The 25712-nt window shown below is 47.4% G+C and overlaps 1 protein-coding gene across 1 annotated transcript; it reads right to left on the reverse strand.

Annotated features, from left to right (window-relative positions):
• Nucleotides 1-9965: 9965 nt before the first annotated feature.
• CHMP6 (charged multivesicular body protein 6) lies at nt 9966-25442 on the reverse strand. The gene is made up of 8 exons (XM_033847084.2): nt 25285-25442; nt 23715-23824; nt 23476-23563; nt 22811-22897; nt 17907-17972; nt 17589-17669; nt 16499-16553; nt 9966-15825 (listed from the first exon to the last, which is right to left on the reverse strand). Exons 1-8 carry the CDS (start codon nt 25348-25350, stop codon nt 15770-15772), a joined length of 609 nt encoding a protein of 202 aa, XP_033702975.1. The 5' UTR covers nt 25351-25442; the 3' UTR covers nt 9966-15769.
• Between the last annotated feature and the right edge of the window lie 270 nt (nt 25443-25712).

The raw sequence follows: 25712 nt of genomic DNA on the forward strand, positions 1-25712 counted from the left end.
CCTGCAGGCCCGCCCCTCACTCACCCCGGCTCCTGGTAGAGCTCAGTTCCCCCCTTTAAACTCAGATGGCTCCACAGTATGTATTTCCTGCCCAGACCTCTTCCTTGGGCTCCAGCTCTGACCACCAACCCAGAATCCCCTCTGTCAGTCCCCCTTTGGGGACCAAGTCCAGGTCCTGTCCCACCACGGCTTCTCCACCTTGGGTGAGTTTCTCTTGCTTTACCTGCCCCCCGCCCCGCCCCCAAGCCCCTCAGCTTTGTGCTCCTAATTCTCCAATCCGCCCCTCCACCCTAGACCCAGGCACTGGTCCCTCCCCTGATCCCCGCATTCTTCTGCCCCGTACAAACCAGTCCCTACACTGCAGCCCCGCGAGGCTCTCAGATGTAGCCCTGACCCCGTCCCCTGTGGCGCTGCAGTGCCATCCCACAGCACCACAGGGATGAGGATGAGATCCTCGAGCAGCCCCTGTACTCCCACCTCACTGCCTCCTCCCCCCAGGGCCGTGAGAGTGACCTTGGACGCCTGTGTGGTCCTCTGTCCTTGGCCTCCTTACACCAGGCTGCTCACAAGCTCCCCCACAGAGCAGGCACACAGGAGAGGGGGCAGGGAAGGGGGCCTATGACCTATGTAGGACAGACTCAGCCGCAATGGGGACCCTCACCCCCACCCCTGGCAGGCAGTTAATGTCCTCTGGCCACTTATGGTCACAAGAACAGCTTCATTTATCAGGTGAAATATCGAGACGCAGACTAACTTGCCCAGGATGAAGTGACTTGTGCTCAGACCTGCTTGGACAGGGAAGCTTGGGGTTTGCAGACTCTTAAACGTTTGTTTATATAGATTCCGATTCTCCATCTTTTAATCTACTTTCTCCACTGTTTCCTCTATTTAGAAAAACGTTCTGGTTCCAGATCTTTCAGAGTTCTCACCTGCTACACCACTGCCGAGAGAACCTGTGGACCTGCTGCCACTGATGGGTTTTTCCTCTTGGTTTTCAGTCATCTGGCCCTCTGAATGCATGCTGGTGTCAAGTATTAAAGATGGTGGGAGCAACGGATCAGGGGTCAGCTAATTAGAGCCCAAGGGTCAGATACCTGTTTTTGTAAATAAAGTTTTATTGTAACACAGCCATGCCCATTTGTTTACACAGCATCTCCATGGAGACAGTAGAGTTCAGTAGTCAGAGACCATACCTCCTGACATTTACTATCTGGCTCTTTAAGGAAAAGTTTGGCAACTCCTCCTCTAGATGATGATGTGTTCCAGCAGGTAAGAATCAACCTTTTCCTCCATAAGAAGGCTGACCACCTTAACCCAACCAGGATGGAGCTGCACTTGGAGTGGTTTATGGTTTTGGTAAGTCCATCTGCTTCTCCTTCCAGGGGTTGGTCCTCCAGGACATTAACCAGAAAGCCCGGGGTGAGCACCGGCGCCTCCCTTGGTGGGTCTTTGTGTCCTCAGCACTGAAGGATGGTAGACAACTTTCCAGAGGTTCTCACATTAGCTCTTTAACTAGCATCCTCATATGTTCCTAAATTTGTCAAAGTCTTGAAGGAAAGATCGGCCCCCAAGTCTCCATTCTTCTCATGATTAGATGCCCCTCAAATCTCCAGGTCTGTCACTAAACCCAGCATAATCCAACGCTTGGCAAGCACTGCCTACAGATGGTCAGCTCATCTTTTTGTTGTTCTGCCCCCTGTTCATTTCCATTGCTGCTGCAGTTCTCTGATACATTTAAAGAGATGATTTATATATTTTGTCTAGCTTCTCTAGTTCTTAGCGGGAGCACTGATCTGCCACACACTGTCCCATCCTGCTTGGGAAGTCTGTTTCCCGTGTTTAAATTTTTAATTTCAGTTTCCAGTTGTTCACTGCTAGGAAACAGAAATACGTATTGAATTTTGCATATTTGCATTCTGTCATCTTGCTAAATGTACTGATTAGTTCTAGTAGATTTCTTAAAAATTCCTTTGGGATTTTGTACATATGTAGTCTTGTCATCCACAAATAGAAACAGTTTTGTTTCTTCCTTCCCAACATGTGTGCGTTTTCTTTTTCTTGGTTATTATGCTGACTAGGACTTCCAATGTGATGTTGAATAGAAGTGGTAAGAGTAGTCATCTTTGCCTTGTTCCCAATCTTATGGGGAAAGCATGCAGCCTTTCACCATGAAGTGTGGTGTTAGCTATAGGGTTTTTGTAAATGGCTTTTAAAAAAATATTTATTTTATTTATTTATTTGGCTGTGCCGGGTCTTAGTTGCGGCACGTGGGATCTTTGTTGCCATGTGTGGGATCTTCTTTGCGGCATGCGGGATCTTTAGTTGCAGCATGTGGGATCTTTTATTTGCGGCATGTGGGATCTAGTTCCCTGACCAGGGATTGAACCTGGGCCCCCTGCATTGGGAGCGTGGAGTCTTAGCCACTGGACCACCAGAGAAGTCCCTGTAAATGACTTTTATAATGTTAAAGAAATTCTCTTTTACTCCTACTTTGCTAAGAGTTTTTAAAATGCTTTTCTGGTATCTGTTGAGATATCATAAGGTTTTTCTTCTTTAGTCTGTTGATATGGTGAAATATATTAATATTTGAAGGTTGAGCCTACCTTGCATTTCCAGGATAAACCCCATGTGATTTATCCTGTAAAAAACAGGTTATTCCAGGACAAAGACCCCTGTTTATATATTGCTGGATTCAATCTGCTAATATTTTGTTGAGGATTTTGCATCTACGTTCATGAGGGATAGTAGTCTTCAGGTTTCTTGTGATGACCTCATGTGATTTGGTATCAGGGTAATGCTCAGGTTGACCATATCCTTAATGACTTCCTGCTGTCTCTCACTTAGTGAAGGAGGGGTGTCTAATTTCTAAGAGACTATTTGTCCTTTAATTGTCAGTTTTTGCTTTCTGTGTGTTGAAGTTCTACTGTTAGGCAAATACACATTTAGGATTATTATGCCTTCTTTTATTATGTAATTATCTCTGTATGATATTAATATACCACTTCAGATTTCCTTTGATTAGTGTTTCCATGGTATATTTTCCCCATTTCTCTACATTTAACCTATCCCTGTCTTCCTATTTAAAGTGGGTTTCTTGGGGCTTCCCTGGTGGTGCAGTGGTTAAGAATCCGCCTGCCACTGCAGGGGACACAGGTTTGAGCCCTGGTCTGGGAAGATGCCACATGCTGTGGAGCAACTAAGCCCGTGTACCACAACTACTGAGCCTGCATGCCTAGAGCCTGTGCTCCGCAAGAAGACAAGCCACCACAACGAGAAGCCCACGCACCGCAATGAGGAGTAGCCCTCGCTCGCCACAACTAGAGAAAGCCCACACACAGCAACAAAGACCCAACGCAGCAAAATAAATAAATAAAATAATTTTAAAAAATAAAGTGGGTTTCTTGTAGACAGCATATAGTGTTTTTTTTTTTAAATTCCAATTTGACTGTCTCTGCCTTTAGTTGGTGTGTTCAGACCATTTACATTTAATGTAATTATTAAAGTAGTTGAAATTCGGTCTCCCATTTTATTGTTTTCTATTTGTCTCCTCTGGTCCCCCTTTCCTGCCACCTTCTGGATTATTTGAGAATCTTTTGACTATTCCACTTTAACTTACCTACTGACTTTTAGGCTGTATCTCTATTCTTTTAATGGTCACACTAAGGATTTTGATATATACATTCCTATCCTTTCACAGTTTATTTAGTTAGTGTTATACCATTTCAACTAAAATGTGGAGGCCTTACCCCCATGTAAGTTCCTCTACCTTCCCCATTTGTGTTATAGTTGCCACACCTATTACATTTACATATGTTGAAAATCCCACCAGGCAACATTGTAATTTTTGCTTTCAACAGTCATACATACTTTTTAAACCTTAAAAGGAAAATTTATCTTTTTCATTTACCCATATATTTACCATTTCTGTTGTTCTTCCTTCATTTTCCATCTGGTGTCATTTCCCTGCAGCCTGAATAATTTCCTTCAGTAGTTCTTTTAGAGCAGGACTACACAGTGAATTCTCTTAGTTTTCCTTCATCTAAGAATGTCTTTAATTTCCCTTCATTCCTGAAGCATATTTTTGCCAGATATTGACTCTGGGTTGACAGTTCTATTCTCTGGTACTTTAAATTTATTTATTTATTTTAGGCTGCATTGGGTCTTTGTTACTGTGTGTGGACTTTTCTCTAGTTGCGTCGAGTGGGGGCTACTCTTTGTTGCGGTGTGCGGGCTTCTCATTGCGGTGGCTTCTCTTGTTGTGGAGCACGGGCTCTAGGCATGCGGGCTTCAGTAGTTGTGGCATGCAGGCTCAGTAGTTGTGGCACATGGGCCTAGTTGCTCTGCGGCATGTGGAATCTTCCCAGACCAGGGCCTGAACCCATGTCCCCTGTATTGGCAGGCAGATTCTTAACCACTGCGCCACCAGGGAAGTCCTTCAGTACTTTAAAGACACTGTTTCACTATCTTCTAGCCTCTGTGGTTTCTGATGAGAAATCTGTAGTCATTCACATTGTTGTTCCTCTGCATGTAATGTTTCATTTTTATCTATCAGTTTTTAAGATTTTTTCTTTGCCTTTGATTTTTAGCAGTTTAATTATGATATGTCTAGGCATGTTTTTCTTTGAATTTATCCTGTTTGGGGACCCAAGCTTTTTGAATCTCTAAATTGATATCCTTCACCAATGTGGGAAATTTTCATCCATTATTTCTTCAAATGTTTTTTCTGCTGTAATTTCTTTCTCTTCTCCTGGGATTTTAAAAACACATGTTAGTCCTTTTGATATTGTCCCACAAGTTCCTGAGGCTCAGGCTCCCCCTCACTCCACCCCACCCCAATCTTTTCTCTTTCTCGGTTCTACCTATTATTTGAGTAATTTCTGTTGCTCTATCTTCAAGTTCACTGAGTCTTTCCTCGGTCATCTCCTTTCTGCTGTTGAGCATGTTCAGTACTTTTTTAGATTTCTGGCACTTTATTTTTCAGTTCTGAAGTTTCCATTTTGTTCACTGACACAGTTTCTCCTTTTCAGCTGAGAACGTCTACCTTTGCATCTGTTACAGGTATGTTTGACCTTACCTTATATGATGCAGTCACAATAACCACTTTAAGGTTTCTGTCTGATGATTCTACCACCTGGATCATCTCAGAGCTGGCATCTGTTCATCGTCTCTCTCCTTGCATAATTTGGGGTTGTAAATTGGACATTTTGACTGTTGTGTAGACTCTGGGTCTGGAGAATGTTGTTCTGTCTCAGCAGCCCATCAACCTGGTTAGCTCAGACCACAAGCCCCACTTGCCTTCAGTGGCCAGTGGTTCCCGTCTAAGTTCAGTTATCAAAAGCTTTTTGTGCTGCTTTGGGTCTGTCCTGCGCATGTATAACATGGAGGTGAGCCCAAGACTTCTGCTGGTTTATCTAGAGCACAGGTCCCTTTCTCCAACTCTCTCCTCTCCAGGACCCTTGCACTTTCCAGAACTCAGCTCCTCTGGTAGAGTTCCTCTTGCCAGAAAGACAGAGTTCTATCAGAATTTTTGTTTGGTGTTGCTGTGTGGTCCTGCAACTGAGGCCGCCCACGGCAAAAAGAAAAGAGAAAATAAAATGGGAACTCCTCCCCACATGGGTCACAGCAGCAAGTCTGAACTTGCCTCCACAATCCACCTGCTTTGGTTCACTTTGCAGAGTCCTTAGGGAGCTCCTTTTTTTTTTTTCCCTTGAGTTTTCAGTTGTAACAGTGACAGAGATGGGCTGAAGTGGGCTTATGCTACCATAACAGAGCCAGACACTCCATATATTACTTTAAAATGGAAGAAAAATAATCTGGAGATGATGCAGTTAATCCCAAACAATTGATTTGTAGAATTTCTACTTTGTTTGAGGTTTCAGCTTTACCTATTATTCAGAACTTCACTACGTCCAAGTTCCCTTGCTGGCTGTGTGCCACATAAGTCAGAATTAAAGTGTGTTTCTGGGCATAGAGGGAACATACCTCAACATAATAAAGGCCATGTATAACAAACCCACAGCTAACATTACATCAATAGTGAAAAGATGAAAGAATTTCCTCTAAGATCAGAAACAAGACAAAGACACCCACTCTTGCTACTTTTATTCAACATAGTATTGGAAGTCCTAGTCACAACAATCAGAGAAGAAAAAGAAATAAAAGGAATCCAAATTGGAAAGGAAGACGTAAAACTGTCACTGTTTACAGATGACATGATACTATACACAGAAAATCCTAAAGATGCCACCAGAAAACTACTAGAGTTCATCAATGAATTCGGTAGTTGCAGGATACAAAATTAATATACAGAAATCTTTTGCATTTCTATACACTACCAACAAAATATCAGAAAGAGAAATTAAGGAAGTAATCCCATTTACCATCACATCAAAAAGAATAAAATACCTAGGAATAAACCTACCTAAGGAGGCAAGAGACCTGTACTGTGAAAACTATAAGACACCGATGAAAGAAAATGAAGATAACACCAACAGATGGAAAGATATACCATGTTCTTGGATTGGAAGAATCAATATTGTTAAAATGACCATACTATCCAAGGCAAACTATAGATTCAATGCAAAACCTATCAAATTACCGATGGCATTTTTCACAGAACTAGAACAAATAATTTTAAAATTTGTATGGAAACACAAAAGACTCCAAATAGCCAAAACAATCTGGAGAAAGAAGAACAGAGCTGGAGGAATCACACTCCCTAACTTCAGACTATAAAAGCTACAGTAATCAAAACAGTATGGTACTGGCACAAAAACAGACATATAGATCAATGGAACAGGATAGAAAGTCCAGGAATAAACTCACACACCTACGGTCAATTAATCTATGACAAAGGAGGCAAAAATATACAATGGAGAAAAGACAGTCTCTTCAATAAGTTGTGCTGGGAAAACTGGAAAGCTACTTATAAAAGATTGAAATTAGAACATTCTCTAACACCATATACAAAAATAAACTCAAAATGGATTAAAGACCTAAATATAAGACTGAATACTATAAAACTCCTAGAGGAAAACATAGGCAGGACACTCTTTGACATAAATCAAAGCAATAATTTTTTGGAACCGTCTCCTAGAGTAATGGAAATTAAAGCAGAAATAAACAAATGGGACCTAATTAAACTTAAAAGCTTTTGCACAGTAAAGGAAACCATAAACAAAATGAAAAGACAACCTGTGGAATGGGAGAAAATATTTGCAAACGATGTGACTGATAAGGGATTAATTTCTAAAATATACAAACAGCTCATACAGCTCAATATCAAGAAAACTAATACCCCAATCAAAAAATGGGCAGAAGACTTAAACAGACATTTTTCAAAAGAAGACATACAGATGGCCAACAGGCACATGAAAAGATGCTCAGTATTGCTAATTATTAGAGAAATGCAAATCAAAACTACAATGAGGTTTCACCACACACCAGAATGGCCATCATCAAAAAAGTCTACAAATAAATGCTGGAGAGGGGTGGTAAAAAGGAAACCCTCCTACACTGTTGGTGGGAATGTAACTTGGTGCAGCCACTATGAAGAACTTGATGGAGCTTCTTTAAGAAACTGAAAATAGAGTTACCATATGGTCCAGCAATCCCACTCCCGGGCATATATCCGGAAGAGACAAAAACTCTAATTCAAAAAGATACATGCACCTTAATGTACACAGCAGCACTATTTACAATAGCCAAGATATGGAAGCAACCTAAGTGTTCACTGACAGATAAATGGATAAGATGTGGTGTGTGTGTGTGTGTGTGTGTGTATATATATATATATATATATATATATATATACACACACACACACACACACACACACACACATACACACACAATGGAATATTACTCAGCCATAAAAAAATAATGAAATACTGCCATTTGCAGCAACATGGATGAACCTAGGGATTATCATATTAAGTAAGTCAAAGACAAATATCATATGATATCACTTATATGTGGAATCTAAAAAATAATACAAATGAACTTATTTACCAAAGAGAAACAGATTCACAGACACAGAAAACAAACTTATGGTTACCAAAGAGGAAAGTGGTGGTCGTGGGAAATAAATTAGGAGCTTGGGATTAACATATACACACTACTATATATAAAATAGATAAACACAAGGTCCTACTGTATAGCATGGGAAACTATACTCAATATTTTGTAATAACCTATAATGGAAAAGACTCTGAAAAAGAATATCTATATCTATCTATATTTCTATATATATCTCTATATATATCTGAATCACTTTGCTGGATACCTGAAATGAACACGACATTGTAAATCAACTATACATCAATTAAAAAAAAAAGTGTGTTTGCTTCCCCTCATTTCCCTTCATGCCAGTACACTGAGGGTAGGCAAAGCAACAGATGCACAGGATAAGCCACAGGTCACCTCCTCCACATGAGGCTGTTCAGTCGGTAGTACAGGCACGAGATGTGCCTCAGTGGGTCAGACGAACGGTCTGTGGGAAAATGGGTTTCCTCTGGGATATCACCCTTGATAAGGAAATGCCCACTTCCCCTTGTATAGACGAATGTGTTCTTATGGCTTCTTTAAATCTACAGCTAAACTTAGGTTAAATGCTACTGATTTGGAACTAATGTAAAGAAACTGAGACGGGTATATTTTTATATTATTTATTAAAAAATAAGTGGAGTAAGAAATAAGTGAAGTAAGCAAGACTACAAGGGGGAAACTACAGTACTAAGGCAATACTGTATTTAAGAACGTATTGTTTTTTAAACACACGAGGAAAACAATATATAAAGACACACAGAGACCCTCTCTCGCTCTGCAGACGTCACTGGGGAATGACACGTTCTGCCTGAGGAATTAGACGGCTGCAATCTGCCTGTTTAGCCAGTGAGCACTTCGGAAATGTCGATCATCGTGAATCGAACACAGCTGTGGGGGTACCTATTCTATGAGCACATCAGCACTCAGGAGGCTGGGACAGCACAGCAAACACGTCAGACCCGTCTCTGCCCTTCTCCGTGGCACTGTTTGCTGAAGCAGAACATTCAGAACCTAGCCTTTTACTGCTGACGCAGGGGCAGCACTGTAAACGTAAGCTGGTGAGGGGACTGCAGCATCCCACTAAGAGGATATTCTATTGGTGAAGCCTAAGGTTCCATCGAGGATTTAGCAGCTGCACCCACAGTTCACCTGCAGAGTTTGCAAGCAAAATTCCCAGACCTTCTTCAAATACATCGCTACCAAACAAGGCTTTAACCTATAAACCCATACACTGGCGGCCTTTATGGGACTTAACACGTCCTTTGTTAACACATTTGTCTGGGGGCTTTGGTTACCACTGGGGCCATCATCTTGAGTGTTACTCACTCTCTTGCTGCCCCTCTCAGCTTGGAATCACAGCATGGGAGATCTTCTCCCTCTGCTGCTGCAGAGCCACTGGCCAGTTCCCGCCTGGCAGCAAACCCACCCACGATGATGCCATTATCAAGCTCACATTTCACGACGGAATCCACGGGAACATCTCAAAGACTGACAAGTGCAGCTTGAAGACCGGGTGGGCCAGGCGTGACCTGGCCTGTCAGCCCCACCCCACCCTGCTCAAAAAGAAAAGTAGAAGAAAGGAGAAAGGTAGGAAGGGATGAATGGGAAAGGAAAAAGAAATGAGCTGGATTTTGTTCAAAAACTTGTAAGGACTTGTTCTTCCTGTTTTTAGTATTTTAGGGGTGGGAGTGGAATAGAAACATATAAAATGAAGATATCCATTTCTAGTCAACCCTGCCCTGGAGGTCTCCGCCAGGGAAATTAGGCAAGGAAATGAACTAAAAGACATCCAGTTTGGGAAGAAGTAAAACTATCTCTATTTGCACGTGATATGATCTTGCATATAGAAAATCCTAAGGGTTGCACTAAAAACCTACTAGAACTAATACACAAGTTCAGCATGGTTGAAAGATACAAGATCAACATACAAAAATCAATTTTATTTTTATACACTTGCAGTGAATAATCTGAAATTGAAATTAAGAAAAAAACTCCATTTACAATAGCATCAAAAAGAAGAAAATACTTAATAATAAAGTTAACAAAAGAAGTATAAAACTTACACTCTGAAAACTATAAAACATTGTTGAAAGGAATTAATGAATAAATGAAAAGACACTTGTGTTCATGGATCATAAGACTTAATATTGCTATGATGGCAGCACTCTCCAAATTCATCTATGGATCCAACAAAATCCCCATCAAAATCTCACCTGGCTTCGTTCCAGAAATTAACAAGCTGATCCTAAAATTCATATGGAAATTCAAGAGACCCAGAAGAGCAAACACAACCGTGAAAAAGAACAAAGTTAGAGGATTCACACTTCCTGATTTCAAAACTTACTACAAAGCTACAATAAGGATATAACGATAGACATATAAATGGGATAGGATTGAGAGTCTGCAAATAAACTCTCACATTTGGTCAACTGATATTTGACAAAGGTGCCAAGGATTCAATGGGGGAAATAACCGTCTTTTCAAATGGTACTAGAATGATTGGAAAAGAATTAATCAGTAAGCTTCCACATTAATGAAAGTTGACCACAGTTATTCCCGAATAAACAGAAACCAACTCTAGCCGTGGAGCAACTAAGCCCATGTGCCACAACTACTGAGCCTGCGCTCTAGAGCCTGTGAGCCACAACTACTGAGCCCGTGTGCCACAACTACTGAAGCCTGTGCACCTAGAGCCCGTGCTCCGCAACGAGAGAAGCCACCGTGATGAGAAGCACGGGTGCTGCAATGAAGACTAGCCCCCGCTCGCAGCAACTAGAGAAAGCCCACGCACAGCAACGAAGACTCAACGCAGCCAAAAATAAATAAATGCAAAATAAATTTATTAAAAAAAAAGAAACCAACTCTAAAAAAAAAAAAAAGAAACCAACTCTTAAAAAAAAAATCCACGTGCAAAACAATGAATTGGACCACCAACCTAACATCATATAGAAAAATTAACTCGAAATGGATGAAAGACCTAAATGTAAGCGCTAAACTATAAAACTCTTAAAAAAGCCCCATAGAAATAAATCTTCATGACCTTGGATTAGGTAATGGTATCTTAGATATGACACCAAAAGCACAAGCAACAAAAGAAAAAATAAACTGGACTTCATCAAAATTAAAGAACACTTGTGTTTCAAAGGAAATTATTAAAAATGTGAAAGGACCAACCCACAGAATGGGAGAAAATTTTTGCAAATCTTATATCTGATCAGAGTCTAATATCAAGGATTTATAAAGACTTGCAACTCAATAATAAAAAACAACCCAATTAAAATGAGTAAAAGATCTAAACAGACATTTCTCCCAAGATGTACAAATGGCCACTAAGCATAAGAAAAGATGCTCAACATCATTAGTCATGAGGAAAATGCAAATCAAAACCACAATGAGATAACTCCTACTAGGATGGCTATAATGAAAAAGATATGAAATAGCTAGTGCTGGGCAGGCTGTGGACAAAGTGGAGCCCTCACACCTGCTTCTGGGGATGAAAGATGGTGCAGCCATTGAGGAAAACATGCAGCACTTCCTCCAATGGCCAAACGTTAAGAGTCACTGCATGACCCAGAGTGGAACTCACTCTGGGTTTATACCCAAGAGAAATGAAAACTTGTCTACACAAAAACGTGTACAGAAAGAAGCATTATTCATAAAAGTGAATAAGTGGAAAAAACGCAAACGTCCATCAGGTGATGAACAGATAAAATGTGGTCCATCTACAGAATGGAACATTATTCAACTATAAAAAGGAATGAAGTACTGACACACACTCCAACATGGGTAAACCTCAAAAACATCACACTAAGTAAAAGAGGCCAGACACTAAAGGTCATTCATTGTGTGACTCCATGTGTATGAATGTCCAGAATGGGCAAATCCATAGAGACAGAAAGCAGACTAGTGGCTGCCAGGGACTGTGGGGAGGGGAGATGAGGGCACTAGCGAGAGGGTACAGGGTTTCCTTAGGGATGATGGGACTGTTCTAAAATTGATTGTGGTGACGGTTGCACAACTCTGAGAACATAATAAAAATGACTGAACTGCACAATCAATGAAGCTTTTACCAAAAAACCCACAAAAACGAAGTGAAGATCACTCTTCGGGTGTCAGAGCGCCGCCAAGCACCTTGCATCCACAGTTCAGCTTCCACGGTCCTCATTCCCTGTGCTCTTACTCTTTTGAGTTCGTTTCTGAACTTCTGCTTCTTAAGGAAGGTTTACTTACTCCATAAGCTAGATCAGAGGCCAGTGTCGCTCATGACCCTTAAATGCCTTCCCTACACTAGCCCGTGCCTGCCTCAGGAAAGAACACACCTTCCTTCCTTCCAAGACCAGTCCTCAGACTCCTCAGGAACAAGATCACAAGTAGCCAGAGCAGCCCTGGAGGATGCCACAGCCCCCAGCCTGAGACCTGGTCCTTGGGGAGGGCGGGGCACCAGGGATGAGATGGGGTTGTGTGCAGGGTCACTCAGGAAAGCTGGGCGGAGAGGGGGCAGATGACTAAGGAAGAAACATCTGGAGTTTCCCATTTTCTCAGTGAGATCCCCAGACACAGGGCCGCAAGGATGCTAGGGATCGTTGAAAGGGTGGAGAACATGCCAAGGTGGCAGCTGTCCTGGCCAAGGGGTGCAGGTGTCCACTGGGGAGGCCCCAGGCTGGGTGTCTTGGCTCACGCAGTCAAGGCTCTGACTGGGGCCATGAGGCCAGCTCCACCTGCTGACCTGCTGCCCCCACCCCAGTGGCCGAGCACCTGCAGAGATGGAAGGGGTGGTGGGGTCTCCTGCTGAGTTTGGTGATGTGGCCAGTGACCTGGCTCTGGGCCTCTCCTGGAAAGGCAAAGCTCCCATGTTGTCATGACAACGCCCCACTTGACATCACCAGGTTCTCCCCATGGGCAGGTGGGGGTCACCGGGAGACCCCATGGGGCAGCAGTGGGTAGGGGGGAGGGCAAACACCTCCCCAGGGCAGGGCACACAATGCAACCAGGACACGGCCCCCACCCTGTCTGGGCACCTCCCATTCTGTCTCCCCTACCCTGTCCCAGTAGTACCCCCACCCAATCCTGGGTGCCCTCTTCCCCCAACTCCCCATCCCCTGCTTCTCTACTTTCCACGCTGCTTGTACCACAAATGCGCCTCCAGCCAAACGGTCCTGGTCCCTGGGTCCTTTTCTCTACTGTCCCGGTCTATCCCTTCTGGACGCCAGGCTTGCCAGCTTCCCAGGAAGTCCTCTCTGTGGTCAGAAGGCCCCCATGGCTCCCCCTTACACCTCTCTCACCCACCAGGCACAGCTGCTACCAGGCCCTCTGCAGGTGGCTCACTGCGGCCTCTCCTTTTCCTCCAAGCCCCCCACCAGGCCCCCACTGATCTTGGGCAGGATGCCAGCTCTGCTCCCAGATTTTGTACTTAACTGTGACTGGTTTGTGATCGTCATGAGTTCTATGCCCCCCAGATTAGGAGGTCAGGTCAGGCTCACACAGCTGGTATTTTAAGACCGGGGCTCAGCGCTGGGCAGGAAGATGTGAGTCTCATCCTGGCTGCATGGGCTCCCCCTGCCCCAACACACACACAGGGGGCCTATGAGCCAGGTGACCTCCAAGGCCGGAGCCTAGGAGTCAGCTCTAGGTCAGCTGGGTTTCAGAGTACGGCCTCCCTAGGTCCAGGGATGAACTTTTACAAAGAAAAAGGCATGTTGGTTGGTACGTGAAATCTCACTTGTTGACGGCGAGAGGATGAGGGTCCCCTCCCCAACTCTTGGGTTGTTCCACACGAGGGTACCCCTTGCCCAGGTCAGGAGGAGGCTGGTCATGACCTTCCGGTCCTGGGAACGGGTGTATCCCAGGGAGCTGGGCCACACACACCCATGGGCAGGTTCTCCAAGCGCTCACCAGGGCCGGGGGTTGGTGCCCCACAGCCCACCACACAGCTCCCAGTGGTGAAACTGTTTAAGAGACGAGGCAGGGCACTGCCATGGGCAGCTTCCCAGGCCGCCCCAAGCTCTGGGTCCTGGGAGGCAGAGGGAAAGGGGAGGTGTCCACCCTGCTTGTGGGGTCCGGAGAGGCTGCCCCTCCCTCCCCCGGCCTGGGACCCACTGCTGCAGAGGGACGGGTCACTCACAGGCAGGAGAGGCCGGACCTCCTTCCCCTCCTCAATCAGAACTGCCCCTAGGACTGGGGTGCGGCCCAGCAGCCAGAGTGGCGCTGGAAAGGTCGGCTTCTGGCAAAATCCCCCAGATCAGCTGGCACAGAGCCCCCTCCTGGCTGAGGCGCACATGCACCTGGTAAGGGTGCTTTCACACAAAGCAAGACTGCCCACTGAAAGCCTGGGTTTCCAGCTCCTCTTGAAGAACTCCAGACCTGGCAACTTGGCCACAGCCCACCATACCCTCTGGGTGGAGGGTGTGGAGGCCCCCCCTCAGGTGGGACATCCACTTGTCTGTCCTTGCTGTTGCCTGCTCGCTCCCTGAGGCATCTGGCTTCCTACCTAGACATCAGGACTCCAAACCAGACCCCCACACCCCAGAGGCACCAAACTGCACGCCCTCCCAGCCACCAGCCACGGGAGTCACACAAAACCCCTTGAAAAATGAGAAACCACCAGCACCCCTTCTAAGGGAGGTGGGGCCAGAGTACCGCCCTGCACCTTGCTGCAGGCAGGTGCCCACAGGTGACTGCCTTCCACCCACAGCCGGGCAGGGCTAGAACCTCACTGGCTCCTGAGGCCCCAGCCCGTGTGGCGCTGACCAGCCAGGTGCCAAGTGCCCCGGGAGGGTCAGGGGACTGTGTTCCAGGGACCTGAGGGAGGAACCACACCAACGCGCCCTTCCACGGCCCCCAGTCCACAAGGCAGCAGGCTGTGTGGGTGTCAACTTTAATAGGGGGCTGGCTTGTCTGGGGGGCTAAGAGGGTCCCCTTTGTCTTCCTGTTGGGAGTGAAATCTCAGGGAGATTGTCTAATTCCAAAACGAACCGTGAACTAGGGAAGTCACTTCCATCCTTCCCAGTCTCCACTTGGCTGCTAACAGCTCGAAGCTGGCAGCTCGGGAACCCGCAGCCACACCGGCCGGCTATCCTGGAATGTCCGTCAGCAGGACTGGGCCTCTGTACGGCCCCAGGAGTGATGGGGTGGGCAGACCTCCTAGAGTCATCAAAATCCAGCAGGGACGCACCCCTCCTGGTCCACCACCCACAAACGCCGACGTGGAAGCAGAGAGGTTACCACCCCCAAGTCTACATGGAAACTGGGCACGTCCGGGAGCCAGGCCAAGGGAGGGCCCCCTTAACCAAAGCCCTGCCAGCTAATGGGAGCAGCAGGAAGAAGGGAAAGGGAAGGGTGGGGAGGCCAGGTCTGATGTGCCTTCCACAGAAGACAGGGTGGCGGAGACACTGGCCCGTGGAGCCGCGCGACCCGGGACGGGAGGTGTGACCAGCACCAGGAGCGTTGGGCCTGGCCGTGGCCCAGGGGAACCACAGCTGCAGAAGCTGCGTCTGGCCGGAGAGTTTGAATGTTGCCATTTAATCCAGAAACGAGAGCAAGACAGCAGCGCCAGGGAAACGCTCCGTAGTCATCCTGATCCGGAGCCCTGTGTGTGCTGTGCTGCTCCGTCAGCTCCCGGCCCACCTGGCCCGGCGCCAGCCTCCTGGGAGCCCGGCCAGGGCCGGACACGCACCCAAACTCTGTGGGCCCCAGTCCTCTGGAATCCCCGTGAGTCCCACACAAGTTACGAGGCTGCCACCACTTCCGCCTGTCGGGGCCTGGCCTTGACGGGGACTTTCTCTGTGGAGGAAACATAGAGATGGCTGTCGCGTACAGAAGACCCCAGAGGCGGGAACTTCCCGAAAAGGACAAGAGGCAGCAAGGAGCCAGGTCAGGGCTTTGCGCTCTGGGAAGAACGGGCACAGCTCTGAGAAAGGCGAGTTACACACAGAAGCCGGGAGGGATGACAAACAGCAGGCACTGGGCACAAGCACTCAGGACGTGCACCCCTAACCCACGGACCCCAGAAAGGAGGCCAAGCAGCAGCAAGGGAGCAGAGAGAACTGAGGAGGAATCGCGAAAGACGAGTCCGGGCGGATAGAGAATTTCTGAAGGCGTGTTATGCGATGCCGCGGGGAAGGTCGTCCCAGTGACGTTTAGTGGACGGCTGGTCCTGGGCTGGACCCAGAAGAGCCTGCACAGCTCAACTGGCCCTTTCCCGACTCTAACTTTGGGATTCGCCTCTCTGAACGGGGTCTGGCTCTTACAAGGTTACCGAAACTGCTCAGAAGCCTGGGCTCAAACCCAGGGCGAGGCCTGCACTCCGCCTGAGCTGGTGCCAGCGAGCACGCCCACCAAGCAGGGGGGTTGGGGCCCGACCCTCACCAGGCAGGAAGGGCAGGGCCCAGAGGCCAGGATATTTTGCTTTGCTCTAGAACGCACGGTTCTCCAAAGGACATAACGAGGAGGGTACCTGGGATCTTTTCAGGAAGGGGTTCTGAAGGAACCTCTGGCAGCTCTATCTGTTCCTGCAAGAAACAGAGGATAAAGGCTGTGAGATACAATCACCTTGTCCTTCTCTTGGAGAGAACAGCATCCTGTTCACTTACGCTCTCAGCGGGATTTACATAGGACACAAATCCTCCAGCACGCAAGCCCAGGGTGCATCCTCCCTGGCTTCTGGCATCTCTGCAACTCATATCACCGGGGGCACAGTGACCACAAAAGGTGGCTGCTTCCAACGGCCCAGAGCCCGAGGGGCTCCCAACCCAAAGTTCCATTCTGAGTCTGAGACAAGGGCTTTGAAACACGCACCCATGCAGGTCAGGGGCCCCAGTGGCGCCTCTGCCTCAGGTGGTGGTACCTGGGTGCACCCGCTGTTCCAGCGAGTGCTGGTCTACCTCTCGGGCCTTGGGAGGAAGTAGTTCAGCAGGCAGGTGCACACAGGGCCCCCAGGCAGCGAGCAGCAGTGCTAAGGACCTGCTTGCCTGGCCTGGTCTATGGCTGGGGGTGGCAGGCTGGTGGGCACGGTGTGAATTCGGCTTGCTTAGGCAGGGGCCCACAGAGATGGAGACGCCCTCCATCAGGGAGCAAACACAGACTCAGGGCCTGAAGTGATGGCTGGCTGGTTAGAGGCCTCTGGGCCAACACATGGAGGCCCTGTGTGTGACAGCGAGTGACCGGCCACAAGAGGGAAAAAGCCCCCATTTGATCTAAAACCCACACACTGCCCACTGGGGAGGAAAGGGCTGAGGGAGCTAGGAGGGTCGGTATTCCGCTCTGTCCTGGCACCTGGTTCACTCTGAGGCCTGCAACACCTGGGTGGACAACCTGCAAAATGTTCTTTCCAGGCCAGTCCTGCCCTGCAGTCAGCCAGGTGGATGGGGAGAAGGGACCTCAGTTTAGTACAAATGCCAGTTGTTTTAGGGAAGAAAACCAGCTGCAGAACCAGGGCTGTGTGCTCAAGTGAAACCTGACACAGTCGCTCGCCGAGGCCAGTGAGCAGAGCCCTCCTGGGGGGGTCCCTACACCTGGGCCTGTGTCAGTGCCGGGGGTACTGTTACCTGAGTGATTGCGTCCAGCTCCTCCAGGATGGCATCTTCGTCCTCCTGAGTGAAGCTTCCTGCCAACAGCTCATCTATTTGCTGCAAAAGGAGGAGCAGAGGTGAGGAGCATGGCTGGGCTGGGGTGGGGGAAAGGTGGGCCCTCGTGGAGGAAGGAGACAGCCCCAGCTTAAGGCTCCTCTCACTCGAAAGAAGGAAGGCAGCCCCCACGTGGTGCGGGAAGGCCTGGCCCTCGAGGGTGGCGCAGGACATTCAGCGAGTTGGCCACTGTCCTCGCTGGCTGCCAGATGGCGGGCCCCGTGGTGCGGCAACACCTACCCGCTGGTACTCCACAGCCTCCTGCGTCTCGTCCAGTATCCGCTCCACCTCTTCTATGGACATCACCTGATCGGTTACAAGTTTTTGAGCCTTGTCAGTGAAGCACGTAACAGAACCCCCTACACGAAGGCCACCTGCATTGGCAGGGCGCACGGCCTAGCCCCTCTGTTCCTGTTTAAATGAAGCCACGCCAAGCGGGATATAACACATCTTTGGTTATTTCTGTCCCAGGCAGGGCCCGTCCACAGAGGCATGGAGCTGTCAGACAGTCTTTTCAGAAGCCTCAACTGACCTCCTTGGACCCCTGCTGGCCCTTCTGGCACCCAAACCAACCCTAGCGGTAGTCAGAAGTATAACAATTTTTCTCTGGCCAGGTGACTTGATTTCTTTTGGGTTCAAAGCGGCACCTTTGCAATTCTCATATCAGACAAAATAGACTTTAAAACAAAGACTATTAGAAGAGACAAAGAAGGACACTACATAATGATCAAGGGATCGATCCAAGAAGAAGATATAACAATTGTAAATATTTATGCACCCAACATAGGTGCACCTCAATACATAAGGCAAATACTGACAACCATAAAAGGGGAAATCGACAGTAACACATTCATAGTAGGGGACTTTAACACCCCACTTTCACCAATGGACAGATCATCCAAAATGAAAATAAATAAGGAAACACAAGCTTTAAATGATACATTAAACGAGATGGAGTTAATTGATATTTATAGGACATTCCATCCAAAAACAACAGAATACACATTTTTCTCAAGTGCTCATGGAACATTCTCCAGGATAGATCATATCTTGGGTCACAAATCAAGCCTTGGTAAATTTAAGAAAATTGAAATTGTATCAAGTATCTTTTCTGACCACAACGCCATGAGACTACATATCAATTACAGGAAAAGATCTGTAAAAAATACAAACACATGGAGGCTAAACAATACACTACTTAATAATGAAGTGATCACTGAAGAAATCAAAGAGGAAATCAAAAAATACCTAGAAACAAATGACAATGGAGACACAACGACCCAAAACCTGTGGGATGCAGCAAAAGCAGTTCTAAGGGGGAAGTTTATAGCAATACAAGCCCACCTTAAGAAGCAGGAAACATCTCGAATAAACAACCTAACCTTGCACCTCAAGCAATTAGAGAAAGAAGAACAAGAAAACCCCAAAGCTAGCAGAAGGAAAGAAATCATAAAAATCAGATCAGAAATAAATGAAAAAGAAATGAAGGAAACAATAGCAAAGATCAATAAAACTAAAAGCTGGTTCTTTGAGAAGATAAACAAAATAGATAAACCACTAGCCAGACTCATTAAGAAAAAAAGGGAGAAGACTCAAATCAATAGAATTAGAAATGAAAAAGGAGAGGTAACAACTGACACTGCAGAAATAAAAGAGATCATGAGAGATTACTACAAGCAACTCTATGCCAATAAAATGGACAATCTGGAAGAAATGGACAAATTCTTAGAAATGCACAACCTGCCAAGACTGAATCAGGAAGAAATAGAAAATATGAACAGACCAATCACAAGCACTGAAATTGAAACTGTGATTAAAAATCTTCCAACAAAGAAAAGCCCAGGACCAGATGGCTTCACAGGCGAATTCTATCAAACATTTAGAGAAGAGCTAACACCTATCCTTCTCAAACTCTTCCAAAATATAGCAGAGGGAGGAACACTCCCAAACTCCTTCTACGAGGCCACCATCACCTTGATACCAAAACCAGACAAGGATGTCACAAAGAAAGAAAACTACAGGCCAATATCACTGATGAACATAGATGCAAAAATCCTCAACAAAATACTAGCAAATAGAATCCAACAGCACATTAAAAGGATCATACACCATGATCAAGTGGGGTTTATTCCAGGAATGCAAGGATTCTTCAATATACGCAAATCTATCAATGTGATAAACCATATTAACAAACTGAAGGAGAAAAACCATATGATCATCTCAATAGATGCAGAGAAAGCTTTTGACAAAATTCAACACCCATTTATGATAAAAACCCTGCAGAAAGTAGGCATAGAGGGAACTTTCCTCAACATAATAAAGGCCATATATGACAAGCCCACAGCAAACATCATCCTCAATGGTGAAAAACTGAAAGCATTTCCACTAAGATCAGGAACAAGACAAGGTTGCCCACTCTCACCACTCTTATTCAACATAGTTTTGGAAGTTTTAGCCACAGCAATCAGAGAAGAAAAGGAAATAAAAGGAATCCAAATCGGAAAAGAAGAAGTAAAGCTGTCACTGTTTGCAGATGACATGATCCTATACATAGAGAACCCTAAAGATGCTACCAGAAAACTACTAGAGCTAATCAATGAATTTGGTAAAGTGGCAGGATACAAAATTAATGCACAGAAATCTCTGGCATTCCTATATACTAATGATGAAAAATCTGAAAGTGAAATCAAGAAAACACTCCCATTTACCATTGCAACAAAAAGAATAAAATATCTAGGAATAAACCTACCTAAGGAGACAAAAGATCTGTATGCAGAAAATTATAAGACACTGATGAAAGAAATTAAAGATGATACAAATAGATGGAGACATATACCATGTTCTTGGATTGGAAGAATCAACATTGTGAAAATGACTCTACTACCCAAAGCAATCTATAGATTCAATGCAATCCCTATCAAACTACCACTGGCATTTTTCACAAAACTAGAACAAAAAATTTTGCAATTTGTATGGAAACACAAAAGACCCCGAATAGCCAAAGCAATCTTGAGAACGAAAGAAGGAACTGGAGGAATCAGGCTCCCAGACTTCAGACTATACTACAAAGCTACAGTTATCAAAACGGTATGGTACTGGCACAAAAACAGAAAGATAGATCAATGGAACAGGATAGAAAGCCCAGAGATAAACCCACGCACATATGGTCACCTTATCTTTGACAAAGGAGGCAGAAATGTACCGTGGAGAAAGGACAGCCTATTCAATAAGTGGTGCTGGGAAAACTGGACAGCTACATGTAAAAGTATGAAGTTAGATCACTCCCTAACACCATACACAAAAATAAGCTCAAAATGGATTAAAGACCTAAATGTAAGGCCAGAAACTATCAAACTCTTAGAGGAAAACATAGGCAGAACACTCTATGACATAAATCACAGCAAGATTCTTTCTGACCCACCTCCTAGAGTAATGGAAATAAAAACAAGAGTAAACAAATGGGACCTAATGAAACTTAAAAGCTTTTGCGCAGCAAAGGAAACCATAAAGAAGACCAAAAGACAACCCTCAGAATGGGAGAAAATATTTGCAAATGAAGCAACTGACAAAGGATTGATCTCCAAAATTTATAAGCAGCTCATGCAGCTTAATAACAAAAAAACAAACAACCCAATCCAAAAATGGGCAGAAGACCTAAATAGACATTTCTCCAAAGAAGATATACAGAGTGCCAACAAACACATGAAAGTATGCTCAACATCACTAATCATGAGAGAAATGCAAATCAAAACTACAATGAGATATCATCTCACACCAGTCAGAATGGCTATCATCAAAAAATCTACAAACAATAAATGCTGGAGAGGGTGTGGAGAAAAGGGAACCCTCTTACACTGTTGGTGGGAATGTAAATTGATACAGCCACTGTGGAGAACAGTATGGAGGTTCCTTAAAAAGCTACAAATAGAACTACCATATGACCCAGCAATCCCACTACTGGGCATATACCCTGAGAAAACCATAATTCAAAAAGAGTCATGTACCAAAATGTTCATTGCAGCTCTATTTACAATAGCCCAGAGATGGAAACAACCTAAGTGTCCATCATCGGATGAATGGATAAAGAAGATGTGGCACATATATACAATGGAATATTACTCAGCCATAAAAAGAGACGAAATTGAGCTATTTGTAATGAGGTGGATAGACCTAGAGTCTGTCATACAGAGTGAAGTAAGTCAGAAAGAGAGAGACAAATACCGTATGCTAACACATATATATGGAATTTAAAAAAAAAATGTCATGAAAAACCTAGGGGTGAAACAGGAATAAAGACACAGACTTAGTAGAGAATGGACTTGAGGCTATGGGGAGGGGGAAGTGTAAACGGTGACAAAGCGATAGAGAGGCATGGACATATATACACTACCAAACGTAAGGTAGATAGCTAGTGGGAAGCAGCCGCATAGCGCAGGGAGATCAGCTCGGTGCTTTGTGACCGCCTGGAGGGGTGGGATAGGGAGGGTGGGAGGGAGGGAGATGCAAGCGGGAAGAGATATGGGAATATATGTATATATATAACTGATTCATTTTGTTGTGAAGCTGAAACTAACATACCATTGTAAAGCAATTATACTCCAATAAAGATGTTAAAAAATAAATAAATAAATAAAATAAAAATGTTTGAAAGATCCTAAAAAAAAAAAAAAAAAAAAAAAAAAAAGCGGCACCTTTGCTTGACTGGTCACCATCACATTGGACAGTCAGAAAGGCAGTGTAACCTCAGCTCTCTGCCCAGCCCCACTGCCATCCACTCATCAGGAATGAGATGGGGTGGGGGCCGGGGCACGCCATCTCTGCGCCTCACCTCTCCTTTCACCATCCACCTCTGTGCTGTTTCTTGAAATGAAGCTGTGTTCACCTCCTCTGGGAAGTCCTCCAGATTAGTTCACCCCCCCCCCCACTAAAACCAGACTGTCCCTCTAGTCACTTTAACATCTCTGGACACGGTACAATTTTTTTTTGTACCACTAGACTGTCACTCTCTCCCATCACCCTCTCCCGGTAGTGACTGGCTTTCCCTCATGCCCAAAGGCCTGCGTGCAGGTGTGGCCTCAGGGACTAACCCTCTCCTTGTTCCACTGGCTGCCCTTCCTCTCTTTCCCCAGTCCTGCAAGACTTACCTGGTGCATCTTATTCAGACACTCATTTCCAAACTGCAGCCCCTCGATCACCTTCATTTCAATCTGGGTGAACTCAATACTCTGGACCTGAGGAAGAAACCCATGTGGTCAGGGGCCCACCTTCTCTGCCGCCTCATGCAGACCCATGGAAGGGAGTTAGGATCACACTATCACTGACAAAGACTGCTGGGCCTCAGAGCAAACTGTCTCTGCCTTCCTCCTCCTTCTATCCTTTCCCGCTGCCCTGACCAACACTTGGGCAGAACTGAGAGGGCATGGGAGGAACCGCAAAGTAGACTGCTTATAACCAGCAGCTCTGTTAGCAGAAGAGCAGAACTAGAGCTCTGGGTCCTGAAACTGGATCATTTCGGGAGCCTCCTGCAGATCCCAACACCTCTTCAGTCACTGGGGCAGACTCCCCGCCCACTCCACTACCCATAAGTGGCCTAGTCCCCCAGCCACCATCCTGCAAGAGCCAACCTGCTGCAGCCCCTTAAGACGGTCAGGCTCCCATCAAAGATTCTCCTCCACCTCCAGGCCTGACCCATTCCATAGCCGTGGGCTGAGAGGTCCAGGAGAAGAAAATGATAGGTTTCAGTCCTCCGAGGGGACTCTGGTGCCTACATGGTCCATGGCCCACACCCCCCGACCCCTACTAGGCCTACCATGGTCTCCAGGCTGGTGATCTGGTTTTCTGTTTTGTCCAGGAGCTGCTCCCGGTATCGCTTCTTCTTGAGCAGCAGCTTGGCCCGTCTGCAGAGGGAACCCAAGCAGTGACCCAGCAGCCATGGCCATCAGCTGCCCTGGCCTGGCACTGACCAGCCTCCTGGCCTACCCCACCTCTGCTCTAGGCCGATGGGGGACAGAACCCATCTCCCGAAGACCGGCCTCCAGCCCCACTCACTCCTTCCTGCCGTCGCGCAGGAGCTGCCGGGCAATCTCCCGCTCCCGCTCCAGCTGCTGGGTGATCCTCTTCTGGTATTGCTTCAGCTTATCCCGCTGCTGCTTCAGTTGCTGCCGGGAAAGCAGGCCTTGTGTTGACACCAAGCCCCCTCAGGGCACGCTGGACACTCACCGGGCTACCCGGTGTCCAGGAGAGCCAGTACAGAGGTTGCTGGGGTCACTGAAGGGCCCCCCACAGGCCAGGCTGCCCCAACTGTCACCAATGGAAGCACATCCTCTGAAACTGAGTTCTCCATGGGGACAAGTTTGCCCCCCAGGGCAAGTGGGACACTATCTGGAGACATCCCTGGCTGTCACACTGGGGATGCCACTGGCATCTAGGAGGTGGAGGCCAGGGATGCAGCTCAATATCCTACAAATCTCCCCCACCCCAGACAGAGAGCCAGTCCTAACGTCCTCAGCACCGGGGTGGAGGGCATGCTCTCACCGCCGTCAGGGCGCGGCATCGCCGTCATGGCAGGGCATCGCCATCAGCGAGGAGTGTGAGCGCTGGTCAGGGAGTGTGGCCAGCACCTCCAAGGTGAAGAGACGACACAGAAGTCGCTGGTGACAGTCACCCGAGTGCCACCATCCCAGCCCAGCCATGGCTGGAGACTGGGGCCTTCCCTCCCAGCTTCACTCCTCTATGGACTTCAGCCATTTGCCATCAGCTCCCCTGCTCTTGACACTTATCACCATACGTGAGTGGACAACAGATGGTGCACTGAGGTGAGAGGTTCACGTGACCGTGCCAATCACCTAGGACCCCAGTGTCCCAAAAAGGATGCAAGGCCATTTTCAAGCCTTAGTCTCTCTTTCCCTATTTTAAGCCATTTACATTTCTTCCAGATTTCATCATTTCAGGTAACGCTACAGTGAGCACCTGCAAGCACAAGGCACTTGTCAGATAGAAGACTATGTCTTCAGGGTCGGTTATGGGGAGTGAGTTAACTGGGTCAAAGGTGTGCACCTCTTTAAAACTCAACATGATGAGAAATTAGCCCCCAGTGTAGACGTGGTCAGTCTGTCTCAAGCGGCCGCTCCCCAGTTCCCTCCACAGCTCCATTCTCTTTAGAGGCCGTCTGCCCCAGCGCAACCCATGGCCGGTGGGTCAGGCTCAGCGACAGCCGCACGTCCTGTCCCTGCTGCCGTGAGAGGCGCCCGCCTTCCCACCCCGTGACCAGCCTGCCCGCTGACAAGGTACAACCAGGAAACAGTGAAACGCGGGCACCGCCTCCCGAGACCCGAGGCACAGCTCAGTCGCCGCACTGGGACCGCCTACACCCGCAGCGACCGGATTCGCTCAGACTCGCTGGGAACCGGACCCGGACACGCTCCCCACCGGCAGCCCACCGCTCACCGCCCCAGACGGGCTCTGGGGCTGCGGCCCCGGCGTGGGGCTGGGCGGCCGGAGGGGCCGAAGCCCGTGGCGAGAGCGGAAACGCAGCCGGTAGCCGTCGTGCCTCGGTTTCCCCGCCCGGCCCAGGTGTCCCCGGCTCGCGTCCACCCGCCTGCAGGGCCCGGCGTCTTACCAGGATGGCCTTGTCCTGCTCCGTGACCCGGCTCTGCTGCTTCTTACGGCCGAAAAGGTTGCCCATGGCGGCCGGCGCGGCCCGGCCCGCGCCCCGCCGCCCAGCCCGGTCGGCTCCGCACGTCGCGGCCTCCGTAGTTCGGACCCAACCCACCCCCGCTACGGCGGCCGCGCGGGGCCAAGCGCCGCAGAACGCGGAACGCGGCTGTCCGCAGACGGAGGCCCCGCCCCGAGAAGCGGCCGGGGTTCTGGGGCCCTGGATCGCGTGGTTCACGTGCATTTCCAGAATGCCTCACCTGCGCGGACTTCAAGACTAAAAGTTTCATCTCCCACTACGGTGGGACCCTCGCAGGGTGACAGCGTGTACCGTCTCCCGGACGGTCAGAAATCTTGTTCACAAGTCACTGCGCCGCTGGCTCGGACCACAAA

The sequence above is a fragment of the Tursiops truncatus genome, chromosome 20 (assembly GCF_011762595.2).
Source record: "Tursiops truncatus isolate mTurTru1 chromosome 20, mTurTru1.mat.Y, whole genome shotgun sequence".
NCBI classification, from domain to species: Eukaryota; Metazoa; Chordata; class Mammalia; order Artiodactyla; family Delphinidae; genus Tursiops; species Tursiops truncatus.

Bases quoted from the DNA above. Each gene is read 5' to 3' on its own strand.
- CHMP6 (XM_033847084.2), bottom strand. From the start codon at position 25,350: ATGGGCAACCTTTTCGGCCGTAAGAAGCAGCAGAGCCGGGTCACGGAG. The intron at 23,825-25,284 runs GTAAGACGCCGG...CTTTCCCGGCAG, and splicing joins AGCAGGACAAGGCCATCCTG to CAACTGAAGCAGCAGCGGGA. The intron at 16,554-17,588 runs GTAACAGTACCC...TGTTTCTTGCAG, and splicing joins AGCTGGACGCAATCACTCAG to GAACAGATAGAGCTGCCAGA.